At 36.4% G+C, this 13,412-nt stretch overlaps 1 protein-coding gene across 2 annotated transcripts in view; it reads left to right on the top strand.

Moving 5' to 3' along the window:
* TBCD (tubulin folding cofactor D) overlaps positions 1–13,412 on the top strand; it is a 129,796-nt gene that overhangs the window by 74,978 nt on the left and 41,406 nt on the right. For both annotated transcript variants that reach the window (XM_040530895.1, XM_040530896.1), the window contains 5 exons: positions 1,117–1,197; positions 1,930–2,003; positions 3,181–3,298; positions 4,736–4,796; positions 6,383–6,405. In XM_040530895.1, coding sequence (XP_040386829.1) covers positions 1,117–1,197; positions 1,930–2,003; positions 3,181–3,298; positions 4,736–4,796; positions 6,383–6,405 — 357 coding nt within the window. The remainder of the gene's footprint in view (positions 1–1,116; positions 1,198–1,929; positions 2,004–3,180; positions 3,299–4,735; positions 4,797–6,382; positions 6,406–13,412) is intronic.

Genomic DNA, 13,412 nt, shown 5'->3' with positions numbered 1-13,412 from the left:
ATTTGCGTGTTCTCCCAAAACAGGGAAGGGAACAACAGAGCAATGAATTTTACTATTTCTCTGCTGGCATCAACAATCCGTCAATCTATCTGGCAGCCTGCCTGTAATCACCCTCCGGGGCTAGTAGCAGTAGCCGATGGTACTTCTGTGTTGTGTTCAAATGACTGAGGTTGTGCTGTGGATTTAAGGATTCCAATTCTTCTGATGAATTGTGTAGATATCAGTGCGTTAACATACAACAGCATTTAGTTTTTACTTTTCTAATTACACACGTGTATATTAATGGAACACTGTTATGGTTGCAAGGTTAATCACTCAAAAGATATGAAAAGGTGACATCCATGTGTCCTTAATTTTGTCCTTTTGTGCGTGTCATTTTGACACAAACACATTCTACTGGTTGTTTAGCTTTCCAAGATTATTTAACGTACATCAGATGCACTTAAAAAAAACCATTTCACTTGACTTCTGTTGACCTTAGCTTTCAATAGTTGATGCTTCTGAAGATTGGAAAGCAAGTGTGTCTGTAAAGTCAGGTAATTATGCAGACTGCCTAGCTAATTACTTCTGGTGTTCCCTCGCATCTTAGGTCTTGACTTTGCAGCATTAATGTTTTTGTCATAATTGACTTTTTGTATGTTTATTTTTTAAAAAGAACAAATCAAAACCATTATTCAATTTTGGAATATTGTCTCTGGGAACATAAAACACATTTCTGTAACTTAATTTTAGTGTGCAGTGTGTATTACACGTTAACACATTTCTGCAATCTAAAATTACTACTATATGTATACACTTCCCCATTTTCTAGAATGTAGCAATGGGAACTGACTATTTATTTTTTGCTTTTCATTGCTGTCAAGCTTTTTGTTTGTATCATAGTTTTTACCGAGAATGTGAAAGACTTTTGCAAAAGTGATTTAAATTTTTGACAGTACTTGTAAAATATTTACTATTGTTTATTTCATTCAGCTGCATCTCATTAAGGAGAAGGCATGGTTAAGTAATTTTTTGGTTGCTTTAAAACTAGAGGATTTTAATCGTTGGAGTAGCTTGTGTTAAAATGCACACACCTGTTGATTCTCTATTCTATCATATAGATCTTTCTCTTTTCAGTGTGTATATTGCTGGTTTTCCTGAGTATACACAACCAATGATCGATCATTTAGTTAACATGAAGATTAACCACTGGGATAGGTAAGTTCATAAAGTCTAATTATATTAACATCCAGGAATTGGCTTTTCTGCGTGTGATGCTTATGTTACTTAAAACAGAGTTTGTAACACTGTTTGACTGAAGGGAAATAGGCAAGTAGTAGCTGACGTCATCCATGCCTTCTAGCATATTGTCACTTAAAATGTGCTTATGAATTCTGACCTCAATCTGTTAATAGATTAATAAAACACGTTTATATGGTATATAGTATATGTGAGTGGTAAACACCAGCAGTATACAATTATCGTAATTAAAGTAGATTTCATGCATGGAGATAGAGCTTAGTCATATTCAATGTTCATGAAGATTAAAACATGTACATATAACACAAATGAGATTATATCAGTGCTGATAATAGTTTGCATCACGAGAAATAATAATAGTTTACTGTAGTGTCCCTGCCAATGTATAGAATGAGCCCTCAGGTTCTACCATCCACACTTATGTTTTCTTTGTCTCTTTCAGCAATAAGGTCTATTCATATAGGTAAAAGCTAGCTGTAGGCTGTCTCTTTGGCCCGTTGTTTTGTTTTGTTGGCTTTTTTTAAGGGGGGAAGGTTAGGTTAGGACAGAGAATACTACGTTCTTTAATGTTGCTAGGGTCTTTATTCTGGTTGTGGACAGGAGTCCCTTCCTGACCTTGTTTTTTTTAATACATTACTTCTACTAAATTGCTAACAAGAAAACTCCTAAAATGCTTTTTTACATCTTCAGTGTTATTCGAGAACTTTCAACTAAGGCTCTGCATAACCTTACTCCACGGGCTCCTGAATACATGGCAAATGTGGGTAGGTAACTCGTAACAGGTTCTGCATAGAATCTGTTTTGTCTTGTCCAGTCTGGCATCTTCAGAAGAATTTCTTTCTGATTGTTGTGTATGTAATCAAATGTTTCTTGAATGAATTCACAGTCCTTTGCTTGGCCCACTCAGGGTGCCAAGGATGTACTAGCTGCTTTCTATTATGCCTGAAAGACAGCAGCTGAAACCCAGGTTACAGATTTTACCTAGACTCCCTAGAGAGGGTTAGAAAGGTGACAGTGGCATGGAAGTGGCAGTTTACATTGAAGTAAAATTCCATAGAGGTGGCTACAAGCCTCATTTTCTCTACCACTCAGCCAACCCAATGCCAATGTTTTTTATTTACGCAAAACAGGGAAGCTAGGTTGTGAGCACAAAGTTTCTAGGTGTGGTTTAGCATGCTTTGTCAGAATTTACTTGTGTTTTTAAAACTTGTTTTTCACATAATGATGAGGATATATTGGCCTGACTTTCCAGAAATGGTTTTCCAATGTTATTTCTAGGCTGACATGTTTACATTTATGTTGTGGTTTAGCCCGGCTGGCTGCTAAACACCACACAGCCGTTCGCTCACCCTCCCCCCTCCCTCTCTGGGATGGGGGAGAGAAACGGGAAAGTGAAGCCTGTGAGTTGAGATAAAGACAGTTTATTAAGATAGGAAAATAATAATAACAATAATAATAATATTAATAATAATAGTATTAATAATAATAATGTGTACGAAATAAGTGATGCACAATGCAATTGCTCACCACCCGTTGACCGATGCCGAGCCTATCCCCGAGCAGCCGGCCCCCCCCACCCCGGCTAGCCACCCCTATATATTGTTCAGCATGACGTCAGATGGTATGGAATACCCCTTTGGCCAGTTTGGGTCAGCTGTCCTGGGTCTGTCCCCTCCCAGCTCCTGCTGCATCCCTAGCCTGCTCGCTAGCAGGACAGAGCGAGAAGCTGAAAAGTCCTTGGCTTGGTGTAAGCACTGCTCTACAACAATTAAAACATCAGCATGTTATCAGCGCTCTTCTCATCCTAATCCAAAACATAGCACCCTACCAGCTACTAGGAGGAAAATTAACTTTGTCCTAGCTGAAACCAGGACAATTTAGAACTGTGATCTGTCAGTATGCTCTGTTTAAAAAAAAAAATAATTATTTAATCTCTTTCAGTTTTGCCAAGACTGCTACCTTTATCAGTGGGCACAGATCTGCACACACGCCATGGGGCAATTCTTGCCTGTGCTGAGATCACCCATGCACTGTGTAAACTAGCAGAAGAGAATAATAGGTATAAATGCTAGATTATCTTGACTATAAATTTTCCTTTCATGTCTGATATATTGAAAGCTTCCTCAGTATAATTATGGAAATCGCATCTTACTGAACTTCTCTTCCATTGAATTTTTGTATGGTTATCAGTCTTGCCAAGCCTTCACATTTTATTTGGTGATGTTACGCTTAAGTCTAAAATCATCTTGGAAAGTGAGATCATTTATTGCCTTACTTGGAGAATTCAAAGATACCGTTTAAGTATAGATTAACCCATCCCTGCACTACCAGCCCTTCCCCTGCAGTATTTTGTCTTCCTGGTGAGGGAACAGTCTTTCATGTTCAGTGTTAGAGAAACAGCTTGTTGATTCTGATTGATTTAAATAACATTGTTGAATGGAAGGGATGTGTATACACACACACACACGAATTACAGTTAAGAGAGATATCCAGAATAATTGACAAAATTATTTGGCAGCGTCTTTGCCTTAGTGTTGTAAAGAAATGAGTGACTTACCTTTTCTTTCACATGAATCATTTATGAAAAATGTTTGGAAGTCATTATTGCAGAACTAGAATTTGGAATCTACATTAGTGGTAGAATTTTATACTAGCTTGACTTAAATAGGGATGAGCAGGTATTTAAGATCAAGGCAGTGGATGATAAGACCCCAAAATGCAAACTTTACTGAAAATAAATATGGTTCTGCAACAGTCACAGATATGTATTTCTTCAATGTGTGTGTGTGTATATATATATATATATATATATTATAATGGACTTTCTGGGTCCTTTTCCATACAAAAGTTGGATAATTACTCTGATTAACCTTTTTTTATTTTACTTCTGAAAACATTCTAGTGCATTCATACAAATATATCTAAAACGGTGACATTTAATAAATTCAATGTCATTGTACGAGCTAAATATACTGAGAGGAATTCAGATGAAAGGTATGAAGTATATACTGTTTTTTATGACTTCGGTGAGAAATAGGATATGTATTTGTCAGTAGTGTCTAACAAAAGTTTGTGTTAATCTTAAGAGTCGCCTTTTCAAGTAAGTAACATATTTTGTGCATGTGAATGAAGTTGAAAAGTTAGCAAAAAAGATGTGGAGCATTTTTAGTAGTGGGAAATGCTTGATATTTATGGAAAAAACATAGAAGTGGTGGAGTACAACTGAAATGAGAATAGCTATTTGTGTATATTTATTATAGTATTATTAATAAATGACTTTTTAATAATCTTTTAAGAATGTTTGCTACATAGTAAGGAAAGAACTTACTGATATGTTTAGTGAACTCGTTAAAATTAAATATTGCATGTTTCTGTTGAGAATAGTTTGGGAGTCAAATGATTGTTTTTCTATTTAAAATACAATAAAGTCATGGAAGAAAAGTAACTTGTAGCATGATTAGGAAACCAGTCTTAAAAATTTTGTATACCTTTACAGATCTGTAACATACTATTTCAATGAAAAATCATTGGAGGGACTGAAGCAAATCCATCAAGAGGTTTGTAGGAAGTATAAATGTATCTTGTAACGTGGTATGTTGTATTATTTTTAAACAAACATTTGTAATTAGGACAGTTGTTCTCCACCCTCCTTTTCCACTTGCCAAAAGTAAACAATCTCCCAAATATGAATTTGGACACACTCTAGCAGATTGTTTGATAAGTGTCGTGGACCATGTCTCTTACTTCACAATAATTTTGTATTTGGTCCCTTCCTGTTCTGCCAGCTTCTTAGCTAAGGTACTTACTCTGTCAGTTACACTTCTGAAGTATTGCCTGGTGTTTTGTTTTGTTTTTTTTCCTTCTGTTCCTTCTTCCTTTCTGTACATGTTGATCGGCCTTGCAGATAGGTGGTATGGCTGTTCCCTTAATGTGACTATGCTCAGGAGAGATCTATTCAGTCTATTCGTTCTCTGTCCTTTATATTCTGTTTTTGGGTTGGTTTTGCTTGTTTGTTTTTTAAAGCATAGTTTTAGTGCTAAACCTTTGCATCCATAATTTACCTGTTTATAGTCTTCAGAAGTCACATTCTGGATTTCAGCTGATACATTGTCTTTATCTAGGACTTCTTTATGATAGGACAAATGAAGTCTTGTCCTGCTTATAAAAATTTAAAGCACTTGTACAAAGATAATTTTGCTGAACTTGTCCCTTTAATCTTAAATCATGTATGTTGTTGGTTTTTAATTCTGGTTCCTATTTCTTCACCTTGTGGAATAGACGGTTCTTCAGCGTTCAGGCTCCTGCTCTTTTTTTGCAGTGTCTGTAGTCCCTCAGTCCCAGTTCTGACTGACTAAAGCTGTCAGGCTTCACCAGTTACCCATTAGGCTTTAAGTCTGTTGATGCTTGTTAAATTCTGTGCTGCTGCTACAAGTTGAAAAGGCATCCTTGTCCTTGTTTAACTTTATTGTGTTGAAATGCCTGTAGGCTTAGTCAGCACTATCTGTTCTGTTACAGTGGCCTTAATTTGTTATGATATTTTCCAATTTCTGCTCTTGTCTGTTTATAATTAATCTGCAAAGTTTTGATGTAAGCTCTTTCTTTTTAAAAATCTATTCTTTCAGGTTTTACTGTTTTACTACAGCTAAATTTGATAATCTGTGATTTTTGAAGATGGTATACTGTAATACTAACAATGAGATAATGCAGTCACAATTGAACTTAAAGTTTTTTTTCTGTTCAACCTGTAGCTAACAGATACTATTGAGTTTTTAGTCAACACAGTATACAGTTATTTTAAAAGGGCCAACTGTGGAAAGCAAATGTGTTTTAAAAAGCAGAACTAGCTTGCAGAGTATGTGCAGGAGCTGCTATGATTTGAAATGAAGAAACCTAGTGCTTTGTGAATGTGTCAAATGGGTTTCCTTTGAATGTAAAATTTGGTTGGATATAGTCTTAATGTGTCATTGGAAATAGTTGTTTCATAAAACTGTGTACTTTAAAAATATTTTTACTTTGATTTTTATTTTTAAAATAATCCCAAGTGCTGTGTAGCACACAGTGCGTAGACATTGCATGTGAGGACGAAAAATGAAAACACTTATTTCAAGAGAACTTTCTTAATACTGGTGTGTTTTTTCCTCAGCTTTGCAGTCGACAGTTGTACAGGTAAGAAAATAGACTAAAAAATTATTTTCTGTAGTGGAAAGTATCAGTAGAAATAATGAGAAAAGTAGTGTCTAGGGGCTTTTTTTGGTTTGTGCAAATTAGTTACACATACCATAGACTGCAAGGCTAGCACGGTTCATCAGAATGTGAGCACATGCATTCTTTTGGCTTTGTCTACCTATTACGGAGACCAAGGCCATTTTAAAATGGTTGTGGTGTTAGAGAGTGCGACTTACAGGCATGTTAGACTAATGGGAAAGTGGTAAGTACTGGTCGCAATGTTGTGACAGAGTTAAGGAAGGGAGAGAATGTGGAACGGAACATGATCGCTAATCCACGGCTTCAGCAGTATATAAAGGATTTCTTTCCTGTTATTCACCTGTACTATAGTACTTGTACGGTTCAAATAGCTCTGCAGAAATAACCTTTCAGTACAAACTTACTGTCTTTTTTTTAAAGGAGCTTCTAGCTAAATTCTAGAATTACTTTCTCCATGCTGTGTAATGACTAGGCCAGAAGTATTACAAGAGATTCAATACAATTTTTTAGTTCTTGAGCCAAAGAAAATGAAAATGAGTTTTCCCTGAGTTGTTCTTCATTTCCTATTTATTGAAGCTTCCAGGAAATAAAGGGAGCTTGCCTAAGTAACTGTTAAGTAAATGTGAATTAAAACTGGTATGTGACTTCAGGGTTTGTTCCTAAATTTAAGGAAATCAAAACATAATTAATGATTTGTATTCCATAATGATTGTATATGCGAATGAGTTTTTTTCTTTAACTGACAAATTGTGTGGGCTTTTAGGCACTTATCTAGTTCACTTCTTTGCACATGTTGTATCTGGAAACTGTAGAATCTTAAGTAGGTTTTTTTTTGTGTGTGTAATTATGCTTTAAATAATTTTATGTAAGATTTTGTATCCTCAGTCTTCCTGAAAAAAAAATATTAATGTTTGCTTTTTGAGGCGTATATGTACTGATGTGAAACTTGCATTCCAAGGTTAGCTTTTACTGGAGGATACTTTTAATGCTGATACTGTATATTAGTGTCTTTGTGGGTGGCTGTCTTGGCTCCCATAAATTCTTTAATGTCAGGGTGGAGCTTGGGTGTAATTTGTTTTTGTCATAATGTGCACTTCTTGCACTTAATGGTATTTATAAGATGCCTACAGAAATGTTTTCATCCTAGATAAGACTTCTAATTCAACTCCAAGCAAAATTGATTCATTGCTGTTTACTCTAATACTTAGGCAGAGACAGAGATGTCTACTGTAATCCATATTTTACAATATTGGTATGCATAAAATGTTTTAAAATTGGACAAGAAAAATAAACTAGGTTATAAAAACAAAACAGCAATTTGAGTATTGCTAGGCAAGCATTTAGTGAAACAAGCCAAACTTGTTCTGTGATGAGTAATTGTTGCACATAATATTCCAAAGATTTCCATTTAAGAAATTGCTACCGGGAATTTTCAGTGTAATAATGTCTTGAAGGAATGTTGAAAACCTATGTGTTTTATTTGTGTTTCTAGTTTTTAAACTCCTGAAATGAAAAAGGTCTGGTCACATGTCTCAACTGACTGTTAGATATTTCACTTTCACTTCTGGCAACAAAACAGCTTTCTTCTTCTGTACTAAATGGATCTTAATGTGTTGATCGAGCTGTTTTCATAACCTACGTTGGTCTATGAGAAAGAAAAGGAAGTAAACTGTTAAAGTTCTGTTATTTTTATGGAAGTTGTAATTTATATGTTTTGAACTGCAAAATGGGCTGTGATGACCTTAATTGCCTAACTCAGGATTCCACTGAATATCGAAGTAACTCAAGCCAAAAAAGTTAACGCCACAGTGCTGTAATGGAGACCTTCATGTAACTATCCATCTTACTTTGTTTAGCAGCTCTGGTAATGTCTTTAACCTGATTTGGAGCGATGTCCATAAATTATCCTTCAGACAGGAGACAGGCTTTGAGTTTCCCTGCACAGTCTCTCAATTTTGAGAACATTTGAAGTAATCAAATTTGTTTATGCTAATTGCAGAAACTCCTGTCTTCTACTTTATTAACATCTTTGAAAAATGTTAGTGTCTTTTCGTCTTCCTATATAAAAGCTTTTCTGGACCTAACGTAGTATGCTGAAAAAGGAGAATGCAAGTCCAGGCACATCCAGCATGTACTTCCTTTCATTAGTTCTGTTTCTGACACATCTGATGCACTGGTTTGTCTTGAGGAGCTGGTTGGTTTAAGCATTTGCATGTGCACTTCCAGCTGAGTATTGCCTGATTTTCTGTATTAAATGGTCACTAATTATAGCAAGTCAGTGAAGCCATGCAAAACATACCAGCTCAACAGAGTGTTTGTCAGTTTTGTGCTTTATGGGCTATATTATAGAGTTATTTAAAAAAAAAAAAAAGCTCATATCTTATTTGCTTTAAACATTACTTTTGTACATAAAAAACTTGACACAAAAATGTGGCATGTGTTGTCAAAAGCTGTCTTACTTGGGATAGGAAGTCGGTCTGCCAGTTTAAACAGTTAATGATCAGCCTGATTTCGTATACCGCTACTTCCATTGAACCAGCATTGAACCTTTTTTGTAGTACGCACACTTCTGTAATGCACCTAAGACCTTGTGCTATTTTCAGCATTGAAAAATCCTCAAGAAAAAATTATTTTTTTAATAGTAGTTCTGTTCAGATTCTTTAAAATGTGTCATCTGATACAGGATTCTTGACTGTACATTCACCTGAATAATGTTCAGATTTTTTTTCCTTTCTTGTATCCAGTTCTGAGTCTGGTAATACAGGTCTTAATGCACAGAATTGGGTAACGAGATAACATAGGGATGGATATGGAAGTGCTACAGACACAGACTGCGCTTCCAGGTGGTTGCATGGCACTTCTGTATTTCAGCAAATGTTCTCTTACTGGGCCTTCAGGGTTCCTATCAGAGGAGAATGCGACAGGAAGCACAGTGTTTGGTAGCAACACCCACACGGGATGATTCAGTTGGTGCAATGTGCTGCACGCTGAGTTTTGCTCTGATCTCATTCTTTTAACATATGGAGAGACGGGCTGCATGTATTACAGTCAGCTATGTGAGAGGAGCGATTTTTGATTTTTAAAAGAGCAGCCAGTTTAAGTTGGACAGCCATCTTCAGAGTTTCAGCTTTTCCAAAAGAGTAAGGTAGCCAGTAGGTGTTGACAGGTACTAGGCAAAAGACAAACTTCTCATTTCAAAGACCCCTAAGTTTGCAGCAAATCTTGATGGTTTCAGGGCAATGTGTTTCTTGGCAGTCATTTATGTAAAAGAGCTTTTTAGGCATATAAACTTAATCAGCAAATAATTGCAGCCTTGCAACAAAGTTCATCTTAAAAATAATTTCGAGTTTAAATTATTTTTTGCATCTGGTAACATGGTGGTTCTAGGAGTTTGTGCTCTAGGTACCATTGCAAAAAATAAAATGATTACTTAAACTGCTTTTTTGTTTGTTTTTAACTGACGCGTGGCTGGTGGTGCTATGCTTTATACTCAGGCCAGCTTTAAAGGTTTGAATAGAGCAATGAAATATTTGAGATTGGGAAGGAAGGTCACGTAAAAAGGAATTAAGAGACGTTTACTGCTATTTGCTGGATGATCCAGTGCTCAGCTTTTTTTGTTGCAAAATGACACTTTGTACTATATAGTTTCATGTACTTGAAAGAGCTGTTAAGGTGAAATTCTTTTGCCTCTAACTGAAGGCACTGGGAAAACTCTTATTCCATAGAGCCAGGATTTCACATGCAGTATTCCAGTGTTAGAATACAATAAAAAAAAATGTGTATGCCCAGCATATGAATTTACAGTAACCTAAAAATAGGTGTTTCTAAGGTTAGTATTGTTTAATTTCTGCATCTGTAGGGGATGACAATAGCAGCTTTATTAAATACATGGATTTTTATTTATTTATCTGTGCTTAAGGGTATCACTTGCTGCCTCTGTGTACCTTGTTATAAAGACATTTTGTACTTTCAAAGCGCTGTAAATTTATAAACTGGGCCTTTAAGATACCTCAATTCTGTGTGGGACAAATTGTTCCCATGGAAAATAATCGGTTACTATTCATATGGAGATGAAAATACTTCGGCAAGTGTTCTTAGCTTTCTGGAAATTGAGTATTTGCAATTGAATCACTTCAGATATTCGAGTAATTTTAACTTCAGATTCAGATGTTTATGAAAACATAGATGCTATTCACTCCAAACTCCTTCAGTTAATGCTGCTTTTATAATCTTAAAGATAAGATGAATTCTGAACTTGTCCCGAAAATTAAGTTTTAAATAAAATAATAATTGAAAACAGCACCATTGATTCTGTTTCGGGCCTGCATAATTTTACAATATATACTGGTATATGTAGATCAGCAATCTTAATCCATTGGCTCTACAAGGGATTGTGTGTTTTGATTGTTTTCCATGAATTGATTGTAATGAATTCTAAAATGTTTCTAGTGGAGAGGCATTGCTGTGGAACTGCGCATAGGAAGCAATGCTTAGCAGCTAATGGAACCTGGGCACCGCATCAGTCAATTTACAAATTGAATTAGTAATTAAACCATGAAACAGGTACATCTAAGAATGTGATGTAACTTGTGGATGTGTCTTTGGAATAAAAAAAGAGAGAATACTGACTCTACAGCAAAATTCAGAATCTCTGAATTAGGTAGATCTCTATCTTTTTAATTTAGTGAAATACTACTCAGCGAGATAAAGTTAATAGAGAGATGCACATCATGTCTGACAAAGTAAACACTGACTGGGGAAAGATCTAGGGTTATGGCTGAATTCTCAGTTCTAAAAGCAAAATAAATGTGAGTTGTGGAAAAGGAAACAAAAATAGATATGTTGACAGCCATACTGTGCTGTGTGGACAGGACATGACTTGAAAAGTTTTGCAGAGAAGAACACCCAGGATCACAGTGCCTTCGAAGATAGATTTGATTATAGTTTCTGTGTTACGTGGAAATCTTACTGTGCAAGCCTGTGTCATTGTTCTTCGTTCTTCCGCAGGGACAACAACCCTCAGTGAAGCTCTAAACTCTGAAATTAAATTAAGCTGATGTAATACCAAAGGAAGGGATAGCTGTCAAATTATTAGCATAAGAGTAGCTTTGAGTGGCCTGACTTCCTTATTGGCAGTCTGTAGAAGTGGAGAAGAGCAGCCTTTATGACTCAGTTCTTGCTTTGTAGTTAGAACAGAAGTCCATATCTGAATCCTTGCATCAGCAGACTCTGTTGCACACCAAACAAGCTTACAAGATGATTATTTTATACTCATTTACAGTAAGACAACAGACAAAAGGCAAGGAAGGGGTGAGGTACAAAACGAAGGGAAACGAAACACTGAAGAGGAAGCAGGCCGTACCACATCATTCTTCTATTTTTTGCCACTGTATCAACTCCTTACATCTCTTCTTTGTTTTCTAATTTAAATTTTTTAAAAGTTGGAGAGCAGACAGCATGGCAGGAAGATGGGATAGATAATACAAAGAACCTATCACTGTGGGGATGTGGAATCTGTGCTTTCTTCCGATGGTGATAAACTGAGCTGTAGATTATTGCATAGAGCTTAATGAATTGATTGTCAAAAGCAAAAATTTCTCAATTAAAGGAACTGCTGATCCATGGCAAATGAGAATATTGTGGAGTTGGCAGCTCTGCGTTACCTGAAAAAACAATGAAAATGTTGAGCAGCCAGAAACCCAAGTGCATGTAACAGGAGGCACCTACTTGTATGGAATGGAAAAACTTGTTTAAAATGTTTAGGCTTTTGAAGCTCATATAAAAGGATAAATTGGAGAACAAAGTTATAATAGTTGTTAGGGTTGCTAAGTTTGCCTTGTGAGCGCAGCTACTAATTTTATTGTGGGGAGGTTGGAGGGAAGAAAAGGGTTCTATAAAAAAAAATAATAATATAAACAAAAAGCCTTTGTTGTTCCTCCCCCTTGCTGGGAGTTTCTGCCAGAGCAGAGCCGTACAAACAGGTGATTAAGGGTTTGGCACACCTCAGGGAGGAAATGTTCTAGCAGAAGTGAAGGGAGACAAGAATGAGGAGCCAAGGGAGGAAATATCCAAAGGAAGGGCAGGGGTCAAAGGTTCAGAAAATGGGAAAATGATGCCACAGAGGGTGACACTGAGCAGAACAACTCCGAGCAATGCTCACGGTGCCTTGGGGATACCCAGGGAACCAGCAGACATTGTTCAGTGGTGTGAGGAGACAAGTCTCTGCCCAAAGAGGTGAGAGGCTGCAGAATGGAAACAGGCCCTGCAATTTCCAGGATGCTTCTCCCTGTCTGCTTTCTCTTCATGGTGTCAAACGTTCTCTTAACCCGGTGCCGTCAGTGGCCAGGTTAATGTTCAGACAGGAGACTGGGCTAGATAGGCCTCAGATCTGAGCTGGTAAGACCGTTCTTAGATAACACACATTCTTTTCAGGAAGGTCTTAAACATCTTAAGCCACTTACTTCTTTCTCCTTTCTGATGTGTTGGATTTTTTTTTTACCACCTTTCTTGTGGTGATGAATGCAAAATCAGCTCTGAGAGGTCTTTAATAAGGAAGAGGAGGGTGAAGAGAGAAGGTTGAGAAACTTTGTAAGGAAAGTGAACCAGTTAATGTTTGTGAAAATGGGAACTGGTAAGTGAAGTTTCCATTTAATGTTCCAGAGGTAAAGGTTTTGTTAAAACGTTGCATGTAATTGCCTTTCAGTTGTGCAAGTCAGAAGCTCACAGAAGCTGTAGGACTGAAAAATCCTGTGGCAAGTTCCGCAGGTTTCTAATGCTTCTAAGGCGAGTAAAAAGAAAAGAATGAACCTGACAGTCTCTTATTATCCACATTAATATTAGAAAGATTGGGTCTGCGTTCCTTGGAAGAAGAAAGTTAAATATTCAGAAAGGTTTTGTATAAATCATGCTGAGGTCAAGAAAACAGTTAATTTAAAAAGAAGTATTCTAGCATTGGTCAGGTACAAAAG

This window comes from Cygnus olor, chromosome 18 (assembly GCF_009769625.2).
Source record: "Cygnus olor isolate bCygOlo1 chromosome 18, bCygOlo1.pri.v2, whole genome shotgun sequence".
NCBI lineage: Eukaryota > Metazoa > Chordata > Aves > Anseriformes > Anatidae > Cygnus > Cygnus olor.
This window is presented reverse-complemented; position numbering and strand designations above follow the sequence as displayed.